Source organism: Balearica regulorum, chromosome 1 (genome assembly GCF_011004875.1).
Source record: "Balearica regulorum gibbericeps isolate bBalReg1 chromosome 1, bBalReg1.pri, whole genome shotgun sequence".
Classification (NCBI taxonomy): Eukaryota; Metazoa; Chordata; class Aves; order Gruiformes; family Gruidae; genus Balearica; species Balearica regulorum.
In genome coordinates this window covers 24,643,654-24,659,896 of record NC_046184.1, presented here as the reverse complement: position 1 = coordinate 24,659,896, position 16,243 = coordinate 24,643,654, and the positions used below count along the sequence as shown (strand labels likewise).

The following is a 16,243-nucleotide window of genomic DNA, read 5'->3' as shown; positions in this document are numbered from 1 at the left end:
ATCCTGCTATTCAGCAGCAATAAAAAAACATCTTACATGTGATGTCATCCATCTCATGTGCATGCAGTAATACAAGCCTCAGTGTGCACTGCCTGTGTAGCTCCAGCAGTGTTTCACCAAGTACTGGCTATTCTGTATGGCTTGGGTCACTCCGAAAAGGCCATGCTGTATCTGGGCTGTTTTCAAGTCAAAGTAGTTATTTCTATAAAGAATTTTTGTGGGGTGTTCCAGTGATTTATGTTAGTTGTGTGTAAGCAAAATCTGTACTGCTGGATTCAAAAGGGCTGTGATCCACAGCAGGAAGTCCAGTTACTAGTGATATACCCCAGGGATTGTTTTGTGTCTTCATTAGTGACCTGGATGCTGGGACAAGAGTGCACCCTCAGCAAGTTTGCTGACAATACAAAACTGGGAGGAGGGCTGATACAGCAGAAGGTCATGCTGCCATCCAGAGGGACCTTGACAGGCTGGAGAAACGGGCTGACAGGACCCATGTGAAGTTAAAGAAAAGAAAGTACAAAGTCCTGCACCTGAGAAGGATCAGCCCCAGGCACCACTACGGGCTGACTGGCTGGAAAGCAGCTTTGCAGAAAGGGACCAGAGGGTCCTGGTGGACACCAAGTTGACCATTGGCGAGCAGTGTACCTTTGCAGCAGAGACACCAACAGCATCCTGTGCTGCATTTGGAAGAGTTTTGACAGCAGGTCAAGGGAGGAGATCCCTTTTACTCAGCACTGTAAGACCATACCTGGAGTACTGTGTCCAGTTCTAGGCTCCCCAGTTCAAGAGGGATGTGGAGCTACTGGAGAGACTCCAGTGAAGGACCATGAAGATGATAAAGAGACTGGAGCATCTCATATGAGGAGGTGCTGTGATATCTGAGACTGTTTAGCTTAGAGAAGAGAAGGCTCAGGGAGATCTCATCAATGTAGCCAGAAGATGTAGCTAAACTTTTCTCAGTGGTGCCCAGTGACAGGACAAGTGGCAATGGAAACAAACTGAAATATGAGAAATACCATTTAAACCATAAGAAGAAGCGTTTTTACTGTGAGGGTGACTGAACATTGGAACAGGTTGACCAGGCAGATTCTCGAGTCTCCATCCTTGGAGCAGTCGGCTCTAGGTCACCCTGCTTTGACCAGGGTGAGTTGGAATATACAGTCTCCAAAGATCCCTGCCAGCCTCACTGGTTCTAGTTAAATGAAAGTTAGATAGTGGTTCAGAGAATAAGTATGGAGCATAATCAGAATTACTCAATGATCAGCTAAGAAGGAAGAGTATGAAAGCACTCTCCCATCTGATAGTGTGGGCAGAGAAGCTTTGGAGACTGAATCTGTGCTGGGAGTTGTGTGCTGCAGAGTGTGAGACAGGACCATGTGTTAGCTAGGAACCTCTACAGGGGTTGGGACAAACACGTGGGGCCAGAAGCCAGTGTCCTGAGTCAGAACAGGCAGTGTTGAATGTTTCACCACTCATTCAGAGTAACTGTTAGGACTCCTAAAAATGAGGACCAAGAGTTGATCTCAAGGAATCCCGTAAACCAAACTTGTGCTCTGAGGTGAATCAGATATTTAGCCAAATATCTTAGGCAATTGTTTGTTAAAATTTGTTCTTGCATGAAGAAGTTTCTACAGTATCCCTTGTTTTATGTAATGTTCTTTCACTCTGAGTGTTAGAAAGCTTTTTCGCTAATATCTGATGTTAGTTGCCATCATCACAAATTGAGCTGCTTTTTTCTTCTCTTCTATATCTGGCAGCCATTTCTGGGAAACATTATGGTTTTCCTCCCCCCTCTTCTCTTTATAGGTCATCTTTTCAAAATCTCATCTCACCCTTTCTTTTCTCATCTAAACTTTTTCAAATTTGTCTGCATCTGTTCTATAGACTGATGCTGAAAACCAGAGCCTCCCTGGCACTGAGGACAGGGCAGTGCATATTTCTGAAGTCGTATATAAAATGCTTCTGCTAGTGCATGCTGATTTAAGATCTGCAACACTGTTGAAACGCATATTTAATTGGTGAATGGCTCAAGCTTTTTGTCCTACACCTCTTCCTGGTTATTATCCATTTTGTCATAGTGCATTTGATTCCCTCCGTCCAAATGTAGCATTTTGAACTTGTCTGTGTTAAATTTCAGCTGCCTTATTTCAGACCATGCCTCTAGTTGGTCCGGATACTTTAGGATTCTGATCTTTTCTTTTTATCCACTCCCAGCTTGAAGTTATCTGTAGTTTACATAAACGTATGTTCTATTTCACCATCCTGTTGGGACACCTGGTTAGCTCTGTCCTCAGCAGCTTTGCCTCATTGATAAATGCTGGGAATCTGTCAGGATTCTCAGACTTGAGAGGGGGACACACGAGGAGAGTGCCAGGGAGTTCCTCTGTGGGGTTCAATCTGTCACGGGAGGATGTCCTTTTCTTGTCTAATCTACCAATATTAGATTACCTTTTCCCAGCATACACACTGATGCACATCCTCCTAGCTTTTCTCTGCTGTTGAGCAAATACTCATTTTTGCTTTCATGTTCTTCAAGGACAAGCAGAATTAATAATCACTACAGTAGTTATTGATCGGCTGTTTTGAGCTAGCAGTGTCTTTACCTCTGGTCTCCTTACCCTCAGTCTTGCAAATGCAAGTTCTGCCCACAACATATAACTTCTATATGGCTGCTTTCACCAGAATCTCTTGGATTTTGATGTCTAGAGACTGATTCACGATCATGTGAAAAGAAGTTATAAAGGATTGCACGTAGTCATGCAGAATCAGGGCTTTCTGCTTTGGGGAGGACACAATATTGAGGCTAGTCTGGATTGGCTCCTTCTGTTTAGAGGTTTGTTACATCTTGATTAAGGGGGTTACAGTCTTACCTCTAAAGCTGGGTTCTCTGATGCTCTGCTGCCTCAGAACACAATGTGGAGGTAAGTAGCATGAGATTCAGAAAATGGTTTCTGAGGACAGACTTTGCTTTTGTGTCCTGTTTAAAATCCACCTGTTGATCCTTCCAACATTGTACCTTGTGTCTCTGATAAAATGGCAAATATACCCTGATAATTGACAAATACTCCCTCCCATTAAAATGCCTCTGTGCTTGTTTTCAGGAGTTTAAGATATTCAGCCATTTTGTGTTGCAAGTCTAAGTCCATTTCCAGTCCTTCAGTGAAAGTGCTATGATTAAATTAAATAATTATAAACTGTGAAGTGTGCATATAGCAGTTTTCTTCTGCCTGATGTGACTAAAATAAAATACCTAGTTGCAAAAAATGTTAAAAAGTTGGACTTTATCACCAGTGAGGAGTGACAACAGGGTTCTTTGAAGAACCAAGACTGATTTCAAAGAACATAGTGTTCTGGGAAGTATTGCCAGTGCTCTGGGAAGTATTGCCTGCAGAAAATGTAGCCACATGCCATATTTTTTTCAGCTTCAAGAGCAACTGTGAAGACATTTCCAAAATATAGAATAATAGGTAGTAAGTATTCTAAGCTAGTAAGGTATTCTAACTTCTGTAATAGGTTACATGGCTGGTCCTACAAGTAAGGCTCTATCCACAGGGCAATTGATTAAAAATTTTAAGGTTATTTGATTTAGCTCTATTTATTCTTCCCATTTATTAGACAAATAACCTGAACATTACTAATTGAAGATTCCAGTCTAGAATTGATGACTATTTAGGATTTCTCTCCCCTGAGCTTAGCTAGGTGCCAGGGAGGAAGGCAGCCTGAGCCAGTTGTCTAAACTCGGTGGAGAGCAGTGGGTGCTTTGCAAGAATGGTTCACGTGGTAGGCAAGGTACGTAAGACAGATGCAGTCGTTTCCTGCTGTGGGTGTCTTCTGAGCTCTTCAGTAGCCACAGAGAAATTTTAGTCAATTGGATTAGATGCCTACATTTTAGGTGGCTGAAGTTGAGGGAAATGAATCCCATGCTTTCCAGTTACTCCCTGTCATTACACATTGAGTGGGCTATGAATGCTATGACTGCTTGCTGTGTATGCATTTGCTCATTAGTCACGTCTCAGTATATGTGGACTTGTCTGTGTACAACGTGGTGTTGGATGTTGCTGGTGTTCCTTTATTCTGCCTGAATACTCTTCTGTGTTCAGAATTTCCTCACCTGTTTGTTCAGGTTAGGTTTTATGGCTGATATTTTCTGAATACTTCCAAGCAGAAAGATCTATTTCTGAGTTCAAGTATTTGTAGTGTTGGATTCAGCTTGCAAATTAAGATGCCTGAATGTAAACACCTATATGTCTGCAATGAGAGTTAAGCTCCTTTAATAGTAGTCAGAGGAGCTCTAGTCACTGCTGTCAAGCCTAGAGCATAATTCTGTCATCCTAAAGAAGACATCACATCTGGTCAACTGAATAGCTGTCTAGGCTTCACTGACTATGGTGAGATCATAGGTACTGAACCCATGCATTGACACTGAGATACCAATGTGTCATTGTATACATCTCTGTCCACAATATCCTACCCAGCATGTCTGAAAAAAAGCCATGTAAAGCTGACATGTAGAAATACTTTTCCTGAAACTTTCTCATTAACTGTCAAGTCTCCCCACAATATAAGCTAATTAAAAGAAACACAACTAGAGTGTTAATGAGCCTTACTGTAACAGAAAGCTTTCGAAAACCTCTGAACCTGTTCCCCAGCTGCATTTTTGCTCAACTGTCATAATACACCTCTGTGCAAAAGAAAAGGATTTGCTCCTTAAACATAGCTGGTAGCTGTGGTCTTAAGAAGGAGCCTTAGATCCACATGAAGAAATTGAACAAGAGACATATCCAGAGAGATTCCTATTTTAGAAGAATTTGATTTAACAGGTAAGTATAAGCATTATGGTAAATGATGATTCCAAAGTATGGTGATTAATCTAGTTTACAAATTAAAACATTCCATTATTTTATGAGATTGTAGATCTGCAAGCATGATAAATATTATTAAAATGTTATTCCTGAGGGACCAGTGAAAGCCATGGGAGCAATTTAAAATTCAATCTCTTTTTAAAAACACCCAGACAAAATAAACTTTTTATAACTAGCTGTATATTCTGCTGTTAAGGTGTAGTCTCCTGCCTCTCCCAGTTCACACCCAGAATATACTTTTTACCTGTGTATTAAATACTGGGATACAAAAATAGCTGATGTACAAACCATGCAAGGCTCATACAAGAAAATGTCTTTAATGCTAAGACCTCTACCCTTTCCTTCCTGGGTGCCTCTTGTACTCTCACAGTTCTGTCTGTTCAGTCATGTAGAGTGGAAATGGTTTGGAGCAGAGATTTGTGTTTTGAATAAAGTAGTTAACTCTGTCATTGACTATTCAATATAATAAAGAGTATTAGAAAGTTACTGCTAGCACCATTTTAATTTCATAGGCAAAGAGGTGAGGATTTTCTTATTTATTTCATGCATTTATTTTCTTTCCCTATTTCAGATAATTATAACTTAAAATATTGACATAAACTGGGTTCCCAAGAATTATTAAAAACACCTAGTCTATCTGGTGTCATTCATGTTGTACTTTAATGAATAGCTGTAAGCCTTATAGGGATACTGAGTGGAAATGACTTATCTTTCAATTGTTTCAAGGTGACTTTCTCCTAATGAGAACAATACTTGTTCTGCAGTGCAATTAAATATAGTGTAGATATAGTATATCATCAAATGAGGACAAAACCAGTATTTCTTTATATCTTGTATTATTTATTTTGTGATTAGTCCTGGCTACATCATCGTGTAGATTTTTGTGGCTACCAGGAATAATTACTGCCAGTCTCTAGAAATCTAATCATACTACTGGCCTTCCTTGTCCTCTTTCCCCTTCTTTCTTCTCTGATCTACCAAGAAAATAATTTAGTTTCTTTTTCCAGACACACAGATGTGCACCAGATGGTTACTGATAGTTTCAAGGTCCTGATGAGTTACTGGAATAATTAGTGTTGGTGTGAGGTTTGTTATCTAACTATAATACTGAACTGTGTACTCATCTCTTTCAAGCTTTTAAAATAAAAGGTTTATTTTATTAAGACTTTTGAAACAGCACTTCAAGTGTCAGTGCAGATAATAATTGATACACAGTTCATGGTCAGAAGTTCACTCAACTCTCTTTTATATGTAAAATTTTGATCTTATAAAGGGGATCAAAGGCAATCTATATTTAGGTGATATACTAATTTTATTCCAGAAGGAACGGTATTATATCAATCATGGAATGATTTTAATGGTGAAGTGGGAAATATTTATTTCTAAAATACGAACATAAGGTGTTGAAAATGATAAATTGATACATAAATATGATTTATGGAATGTAGAATTAAACATATAGTACACATTACTTGAAAAAGGCCTTATCCCAAGGGCCTATTTAAGTCTCACTCTTTTGTGCAAGTCTTTGTTGCCACAACAGGTTTAATATGTTTGGATTTATAAAGTATAAATATGAAAACAACTCTTAAGAAAGTTTTGCTTCTGTGTTACTTCTAAATTTAGTTTGTGCTGTAATGGATATGCCTCCTAGATCTGGTATACAGTACATATTGTTTTGGTAGCTAAATCTGATTAAAATAAGAAATAACTACTTGTCTTTGTCCTTTACATAGGAACAAGCCCATTCATTTTATTTTTCAGTGTTCATCACTATTGTGATAGGTGTGCCACTTGTAACACAACTGTGTTTGATGTAGCTGCAACAGCTACATCATCATGCAGCCCTTGCCTGCAAGATTTAGATCCTTTCCCTGGTGTTTTGATCTTGGAAACAGTTCTGAAACAAGATTATTGTCATCCACCAAAAATACTGATTTTTTGCAAGCAAAGCAGAATAAGTAACTCCTCCACAGAAAAATAATGTGCTAGCCTTTTAATGATACGAAATTCAGTGGGATTGCTGGACATTAATAGCATGCATAAGTATTAGCAGGATTGGAGCTTTATAAAATCCCAAGCAGAATTTGAGCTTCCTTTCCTTAAGATTCACTGATTAATCACTTCAGGCCTACCCTACACTACTGTTTCCTTTCTAGTTCTCATCAGTTAATCCATGTGTCTTTTAAAGCATATTTGATGAACAAATGGCATAGCTGTGGAGGTAGTGGAGCTCCCTAGAGTACATCATCCTTTACGTGGACTCAATCTGCTCTCCGACCAACTCTTTATTTACTTAATATCCGTCTTTATCTTGCTGAAGGCCTGATGCATTCTTAACTTAGGTCTCCCTGGCCCCATAAAAATGCAACTTTTTTTCATATAATGATGCTATTCTTTCTGGGTTTTAGACTGTGTATTTGCAAGAATTTACTTTGGTATCTGAGAAAGACTGTTATTGTAGTGAGTGGGAAAGGGTAGCATTCTCCAAATGGACATTTGGAGCTGTTAATGTCACAGGACTGACTTGCCCTGTGAATGTGCCTGTCCCCCTCTGTTGACTGGAAGGGGCTGAGAAGACCAGTCTCTTGAGGAAGGTTACTTAAAAACTTGCCTACATTTAGGCATTGTCAATCAACCTGCATGCTGCATGCAAGAGTTCTTCTCTGTACTGTTAGTACTGTGCAGTTCAAAAACGTTGGGGTGTTCTTAACTTTTCCAGGTATGGGACATTGGAGGGCAGCCAAGGTTTCGAAGCATGTGGGAGCGTTATTGCAGAGGAGTCAATGCAGTTGTGTAAGTTTTCCTGTGTATGCCCATACACAATGTATTTTAAAATATATATTATTTTAATAGATATGCTTTTCTTCCTGTCCACCTCCATCACATAAGAAGACCAGCACAATAAAAGTACTGTGTTTTACACATCCAGCAACCCAGATATATAAGTAATTGCATGCTGCAGGCCATTTTTCCCCCACAGTCCGTATTTAATTCTCTATCTTCCTGTGTTAATAAATGCAGGACTTATATGACTCAGGACTTTTCTAATGCTGTTGTCAATGCAAACACATTTGTCACATTTCAGATGTTTTATTGCAACTTTCTGCAAGTAATGGACAATACCATAAGTAACTATATTCCCATTGCAGTTACATGGTGGATGCAGCAGACTTAGAAAAAGTAGAAGCTTCAAAGAATGAGCTACACAGTTTGATAGATAAGCCACAATTGCATGGAATTCCAGTAAGTATTTTGATTATTATTCTTACCTGAATGTAGACAGTGTAGCCTAAATCCTCATGAATTGATTCTTCTGGACTCTTGAAAATACTAGCTTAAATATGATGCAGCCTTAATACAGTGTGTGCTCTTACAAAAATTATTGTGACATTTTTTCAGAGGACTCAGTATCTTATCAGCACTGCAGCGTGTTTGTACGTTTTCTCGTCTAAAGGTCAGAATAGATTTGGAAAAAATTCATTTTCACATGTGGCATTATCAGACAGTAATTACTTCCAGTCAGTCCCCTTGTTGGCTGGGTTTGAACCAGTGACCCAGATATGTTTCTGGTAGTATCTTAAGGCATGTGAGATTTGTCTTTCTGAAGGTGGCAGGCACTAACATCAGTGTCCTCTGCTTCCACAGATTGTGGAGAAGTTTGACTTTTTATGTGTCTCGACTTTTCCTTTTTCTTGACTTTTTAGTTTTTCAAACTAAACTGTGTGGAAAAAATGCAAATATGCATCTGTTCTCCAGTACGAAGTGCCAAGTGTAGTATATTCTGCTGAAATTCTGAGGCATTATGGAGGTGCAGACTAATGTTGTTTAGTTAAATGTAATCTGCCAATTTAGACCTATTAGGAATCCATCAGGTTAGCACTGATCTTTGATGCTGACAATACCAACCAAGGGTTCATACCTGTGATCATAAGAAAGAAAACAGTGGTACATACAAATCAGGAAGAAATTACTCACAACTTGCTGGCTCTTGCTTGGCCCCTTTTTTGTAAGCAAATACTTGGACACTTGCCCAGTGCCAGTGATCGAAGTCATCTGAGGATGAGTAGACAGACAGCTAACATGAAATCATTGTGAGAATAAAGTTCTCACCCATCCATTCTCAAAGGAGAATTTTTCAAATGGCTCTTCATCTTTTTTTATAAGGTTTGCTATTATTGTTGTGGTTTTGTATGTTAAGTATATATCAAACAAATCCTATGGAAATCCATAGTCACGCTTTTCATGACAAGTGACATTGTCTGTCCTTTGTACTGTTTTCGTGTCCTCTTTTACTTCTCACTTTTCCTTCCTGAAATGATAGGTCTCTCATATCTTCAGAAGTATTTAAGTTCCTTTCCTTTTATATGCTATAATATCACATTCCAATTGCCCAGCCTGACCAGCACAGTCATTTCCAAGGTGCAGTAATGTATTTTTTACTTACTTTTATTTCAAAGGTAGTAACTAGTATTGAACTTACTTCAATTTATTGTACTCAGGCTTTGGCATTATAGATTTTAAGGTAGCTTTATTAATCTGAGACTGCAAGTAATGAGTTTTAATGTATTCCAGATTCATGGGAAATAATGGGACAGTCTCGACTCAGAATTGTAACGCATCTGGAAAACAATAATGGAATCATAATTAGAAATACCTTCCATTGCTTACTCTATCTTAGAATGTGCTCAACCCATTTATCTGACCTTAATTTATACTTGAAGCCTTAAGTATTGCATAGGAGCTCTTAAGCTCAGAAAATTTTCTGCATTTCTCAGACTTAATTTCTAATGGCTGCCTTTGTGATTTCTACCATGGATGCTCAAATTGGAGGGAGAGGAATCAGCCATTTATCTGGTGCTTGGGTGATACATGGTTTGGTTGCCAGTCTGTTTAGTATGTCATTAAAAAGCAGGGGAACAAAACTGTAGAGATGATCATGTCTGGATCTTGAGGACCCAGCCTCTGTTGCTACTTTTGATTAACATTAGTCTGGTCCTCTGAATTGAATGTCTGTTGGTGGCTTGAGTGCACCTGGTGCATGCTTTCTTCCAGGTTTGGTTGCATGCAATCTGACACCATCCCATAATGCCATCCAGAATGGAGAGATTCACTTCCAGAGGAGACTTCTGATACTGATACACCCAGAAATAATTGGATCCAGTTTTCAGAAGATGTGCATCCAGCATCTGACCCTGACCAGGAGTGGGATTTCCATGATGCTCCCACAGTCATTGGTCATTTTGAATATGTCCGCTATTGCGTTCTAAATACTTAGCTGCAAGATCCAAAATAGTGCTAACAAATGGTTAAAGACTAAAATAAACTTATGTTGCTCCTGGATTTAACATGAATATGAATGATTTCTTTCAGGTGTTAGTCCTTGGAAATAAAAGAGACCTCCCAGGTGCACTGGATGAAAAGCAGTTAATTGAGAAATTGTAAGTAGCTGGCCTGTGTAAATAGCTACGACACTGTGAAATTTGATATGTAAGAGAAAATTGTTGGTAGTCTATGGCAATAACCAGCTATAACAGATTCCATTTTACATTCTCAGATACTCCACTTCGAGCTCTGCTGGCAGTTGAAATAGCAATCTAGGCTGTTAACTGACTGCAGTAGATTTGAACCTCTGTTGATTATTATTTCGGTTTTATAAAGTTGTTTCAGATAATCCTGTTTTCCCATCACTGATGATATGACTGCTATAGATAGTAATAGGCTCACTTACACTTTTCAGAGTACATTGTAGTGGCAGTTTAATGCTCGAATGGCATTAGAACAGAACCATTTCAAACTACTCTCTGTAAATTTAAGCAATTCAGATATTTTTGGCATGTATCCAAAGCATATACTTATGGATTACTGAAATTAACTTAAATTGATGCATTGTAAGGGTAATTGTAAAAGAAATACACAATTCCGTAAAAATGGCCAGTATAGCACTAATTTTGCAGAATAGGATTCTATGTCTCAAATCACATAATTTTAATCAGTAGGAAGTGAAGTGAAGTTTCAGTATAGAAGGATGATCCAAAGACTAAGCAACTAAACTAGGACTTAGTAAGCAGAATGACTGAGGTTGGAAGGAATCTCTGGAGGTCATCTTGTCCACCCACCTTTTCAAGCAGAGCCACCTAGAGCTGCTTGCCCTGGGCTGTGTCCAGATGTCTTTTGAATATCTCAAGGCTGGAGACTCTGCAAGCTCTCTGGGCAACCTGTGCTAGTGCTTGGTCACCCTCAGAGGTAAAAAGTATTTATTTATTTTCAGAGGAGGTCTCCTGCGTTTCAGTCCCGCATTTCAGTTTGTGCCCATTGCCTCTTGTCCTGCCACTGGGCTCCATCTTCTTTATAGCCTCCCTTCAGATATTTGTACACATTAATAACATCCTCCCTGAGCCTTTTCTTATCTAGGCTAAACAGTCCCAGCTCTGTCAGCCTTTCCTAATATGTGAGATGCTCCAGTCCGTTAATGGTTTTAGTGGTCCTTCACTGGTCTCTCTCCATTAGCTTCACATCCCTCTTGTACTGGGGAGCGCAGAACTGGACACAGCACTCCAGGTATGGCCTTAGCAGTGCTGAGTGGAGAGGAAGGATCACCTCCCTTGACCTGCTGGCAGCACTCCTCCTCATGCAGCCCAGGATACCATTTGCCTTTTTGCCACATTGCTAGATTGTGTTCAACTTGGTGTCCACCAGGACCCCCAGATACTTTTCTGCAAAGCTGCTTTCCCAGACAGTCCCCAGCATGTACCTGTGCCTGGGGTTGTTCTTCCCCAAGGGCAGGACTTTGCACTTCCTTGTGTTGAACTTCATGAGGTTCCTGTCAGGCCATTTCTTCAGCCTGTGGAGGTCCCTTTGGATGGCAGCACAACTTTCTGGTGTTTCAGTCACTCCTCCCGGTTATGTGTCATCAGCAAACATGCTGAGGGTGCACACTGTCCCATCATCCTGATCATTGATAAAGATGTTGAACAGGTTTGGACCCAGTATTGATCCCTGGAGTACACTGCTAGTTACCGGTCTCCAACTAGTGTTCATGCCACTAATTGCCATCTTCTTGGCTCAACTGTTCAGTTTTCAGTCCACCTCACCGTCTGCTCATCCTCAGCTTGTCTGCGAGGATGTTATGGGAGTCAGTGTCAGAAGCCTGACTGAAGTCAAGGTGCACAATATCCACTGCTCTCCCCTCACCTACCAAGCTGTAGATTTCACTGTAGAAGGTTATTGACTTGGTCAAGTATGATTTCCCCTTTGTGAATCCATGCTGACTACTCCTGATCACCTTGTCCATCACTTGCCTGGAAATGGTGTCCTGGATTAGCTGCTCCATCACCTTCCCAGGGATCAAGGTGAGGCTGACTGTCATGTAGTTCCCTGGGTCCTCCTTCCTGCTTTTTCTGAAGAGAAGAGTGACATTTGCTTTTCTCCACTCTTCAGGCACTTCTCCCAGTCAAAACTAACTGGAAATGACTTCTCTTTCCATTGTTTGAAGGTGTGATCATTTGAGTATTGTTATTTGATTATGAGAGTCATTAGAGATAAAACCTCTGAATTCTAAGTGAAAATAATAAAAGACATGGTAGTGTTACTTGGTTGCACTACAAAACGTTATTTTCAGCTCATGGATTTCTGTGGTTTTATTATTTACTATTACACTGACTTGAAGAGAAATTTGAATTTTCGTGAAATGACTTCATAACCTTCTAATCTTTATAGTTTAAGAAATTTGGGGGTTTTTGTGTGCAGTAACATATTTTAAAAATTTGGTATCCGAGGATAGAATTGAACCCACTGAGTAAAAAGTAGAAAACATGTAATTTAATGGAAATTTCTGTTGTCAGTTTTTGTGGAGTTATAACACTATTTATTTTATTATTTTTGTTTCTGTAGAAACCTTTCAGCTATTCAAGACAGAGAAATCTGTTGCTATTCCATTTCCTGTAAAGAGAAGGATAACATTGGTAAGCTGCTTTTCCTTACAGCATCATCAGTGTATACTTTGTACTTTGGATCAGATATTAAAAATGTTAATGAGATTTGAATATATAACTGAAAATCTCAATTTACTTTGAAAGATTTTGTTGCAAATATTGCATGCAATTGTGTTTGTTTTAAGTCACTTGTAGAATTGTTTAGTTCCATGAGAAGTTAAGAAATTAATTGGACAGGGCCTTGAAAAAGCATATTTAAAACCTGAAGTAAATGAATCCTTCACAAAAACTGTGTTACTTTTGAAAAAATAGTAACTGGATATGAAGGTCTTTCAATTACTAGGTGATACTTAAAAATGTTGGTAAGTGTTTTGCCACATACATGATTTTACTTTGTAAGGAGGCCTTACGTGCATGTGGCTGTGTGGCGGTGTTCCTCAAACTGAGGGATTAGTGTTTTTGTCCTACTGGAGAGCAGAGGGCGTATCCTGAAGTCAGCGAGGACCTATAAAAGCCCCATGAAGTGGTCTTCCATCTACCTTTGCTTTTTGCCCTTTCCTCCCTCCCCCCCTTTCTTCCACTTTCCCATCCCTTTCCTCTGTCACGTTCTCCCCTTCCCTCCACAGGGCAGGAGAAAGGGGTGAGGCACAGGCTGAGCCAGCAGAAGCAGCAGTTGCCTGGGGACATGCTGCCTCTGTGTCACCCTTCTTCCCTGCACGCTGCTAAGAGCAGCGGTGCTGGATGGGAGGGATACTGCCTGGGAGGATATTTATAGTCGCTTCCTGAGGAAGCCAGACTCGTTAGAAGAGCCGGGTAGCTCTGTAGGGCTTAGCTGAATGAGAGACGGTGGGAGGAAAGCCATTTTCTCTCAGCAGCAGGGGAAATTTCCATCCTAAGCAGAGAGGACCAGGTAGTGGAGGTGGTGAGACTATGCCACGACACCTGGGCTTCAGACAGCTGAGAGACATTTCAGCTGTGTGCAGGGACATGTTAGTCAGTGAGGGCTTCTCTTGAAAATGATGTACACGATTTGGGTGTGTTGGTTTGAAGGAGACCAGAGCCAGGTTTGTTGCAGCTTGGGGTGCAACACTTATCTCTGAGTGAGGAAAATACACAGAATGTGCTGTTACAGTGGGGAAGATTAGACTTTGGGATATAAGAACCGAGGAAGACAACATAGTCAGGATTATCTGCATAGGTGAAGGGCAGTGAAGATGATCGAGGTTTTAGAAATGCAGTGCTTGATCCTCATCAGATTGGCAAGGCTGCAGTGGGGAATCTTAAAAGTGGTATTGTGACTAGAAACTTGTAAAACCAGCTTAATTTCTGAAAGGATCCTGGAGAAAATAGGTTTTGATCATGGTTCATTTATATGGATGGCCTGGAGGAGAAAAGCATGCAAAAAAAGCATGCTAAAATTTGCAAATGGGAAAATAATGAAAAGAATAATCACTAATGCAAAACCGTGTAAATCACTTGTAGAAGTCCTGGGAGTAGTGATGAAAAAGACTCAAATCCTGCGTATCAGTCAAGTATCTTCCAGTGTAACATTGTGCCTGGAAAGGCTAACCTGGTTCCTGAATACTTGCCCAAAGAATGGGAGCAGACTGCGTATATCACGTGTGTTTGGAACTGTGCAGGCATTACTGGAGCACTGCGTGCCATATTTTGAAGAAGACCTTGAGAAACTGAAAAGAGTTCGAGCAAGAACCTAGGGAGATCAAAGGACTGGAAAATATCGTTTATAATGAAAAACTATACTGAGAATATATTTAGCTTATTAAAGTGATGAAAGTACTAGGTTGTTAAGAAGACTGGGAGCTGTCTTCTTCCTCTGCATTTTTGATTGATGTCAATGCAGTTGAATGAGATGATAGTCATTTTTCAGTGCAAACTGCAGCCTAGTTAACTGGTCTTATCCGGAGGTGTAGGTGTAAGGCTGCCAGTCTCTGTGTCCAGAGATACTTGAAAGATTAGTATATAGTTATTAGCTTTGTTTTAGAGGCCGTGGGATGCTTTTGTCTGCAGTCTCAGTGCCTGAGCTGCTCTGCCAGGATATTCATGGAGTGCTGTCTTGAACTTAGGACAGATGTGGCAACAAATTTAAATTTGAGGGCTAGATCTGTTGCTGCCCCCCTGACATCCTTCCTACCTTCCTGACAGATGTTACTGCCTTGAGGCAAAAACATCTAATCTCTTCATGAATCAGTTTGTGAACTGCTGCAGTTTTCAGCCCAATGCGTTAGATTGTATCAGGAGGGGTACCAATTTCAGCTATCAAATTTTAGTCCAGCATTGCATGTCTTTCAGAGACCTTGGACTCCTGCAACCTATCTAAATGGCTTCTTAATGCTTTGTCAGATGTTTGCCCTTCTTTTTCCTTCTGGTTGTGTATTTCTGCCTTTGTTCTCACACTGCATTTCATTCTGGTCTGGATTTTACAGTTCATTTTATGGTCATCTTAAATCTTTGCTTTTCCAACAGTTCTTCATCTGTGGCTTAGAGAACTTTATGTCAGTCATCATATTTCAAGAATACAAAATGCACATAATTTAAAAACAAACAAGAAACAACAGAAAAAAACCTTACCTGGATTTTTAAGTACTGGATTTTTAGTTAGGTGTAAATGAGAACCTGTGGTTTCTGGGTTTTGTTTGTTTGGGGGGTTTTATTTGTGTTACATTGCTGGTGTTCTGTTTTCCCTTTACACCCTGCAAAAAGCCTGTTGAGTTTTTCATTTTGTTTTATCTGTTCTGGCAGACATAACATTACAATGGCTTATTCAGCACTCCAAATCAAGAAACTGTTGAAGAAAACTTTTGCTGAAGATAACTCTTTCCCAATCACTTTGACTCCTATCACCTATACACAAGTGAAAAGATAAAGAAAGCAACTGCATACTACCAGGACTCACTTTGATTGTGTTTGTTAACAGAAGTAAAACTGAATTATAGCTTGTCTCTTTATCTTGTTGGGTTTTTTTTTGGGGGGGGGGTGGTTGTTTGTTGGTTTTTTTTTTAAATCTGGATACTTGTCTGCCTAGGTGAAATTCCTGAACGCCTTAATACAAGACTGAAAGAAATCAATACTTTTTTGGGCTGAAATGTTTGAGTTTATGCATGTGAATTGTCAAATACTTTGTAATTTTTTTCTAATTTGAAACTGAATAAACTGCACAGTGGAAACAGATATGACTGGGGTTTTTTTGAATGTATCATATAATTTTTCATACAGAATGTTTTCCCTGTGAATACCTATAATTAATTATCAATAATAAATTAAAAATAATGACTAAAAGCATCTTATTTGAACAAAATGCTGTTAATTGCAACACTTTCAAATACTCTGATTGGTGAGAAGTTATTTCCAAAAAGTCATGTACCTGTAGTTATCTGTTTTTTCTAGTCACTAAGGTAAATAATTCAGATGAATATTCTTTGGGAATTC

General features: G+C 39.5%; 1 protein-coding gene across 2 annotated transcripts in view; it reads left to right on the top strand.

The window, feature by feature from the left end:
• LOC104632389 (ADP-ribosylation factor-like protein 8B) overlaps window positions 1–15,985 on the top strand; it is a 30,270-nt gene extending 14,285 nt beyond the window's left edge. Inside the window, exons 3-7 of one of the 2 annotated variants that reach the window (XM_075742939.1) lie at window positions 7,585–7,658; window positions 8,015–8,108; window positions 10,236–10,303; window positions 12,756–12,826; window positions 15,557–15,985. In XM_075742939.1, coding sequence (XP_075599054.1) covers window positions 7,585–7,658; window positions 8,015–8,108; window positions 10,236–10,303; window positions 12,756–12,826; window positions 15,557–15,606 — 357 coding nt within the window. In that variant the 3' untranslated portion in view covers window positions 15,607–15,985. The remainder of the gene's footprint in view (window positions 1–7,584; window positions 7,659–8,014; window positions 8,109–10,235; window positions 10,304–12,755; window positions 12,827–15,556) is intronic. The other variant, XM_075742944.1, reaches the window with a different exon arrangement.
• The last annotated feature ends 258 nt before the right edge of the window (window positions 15,986–16,243 follow it).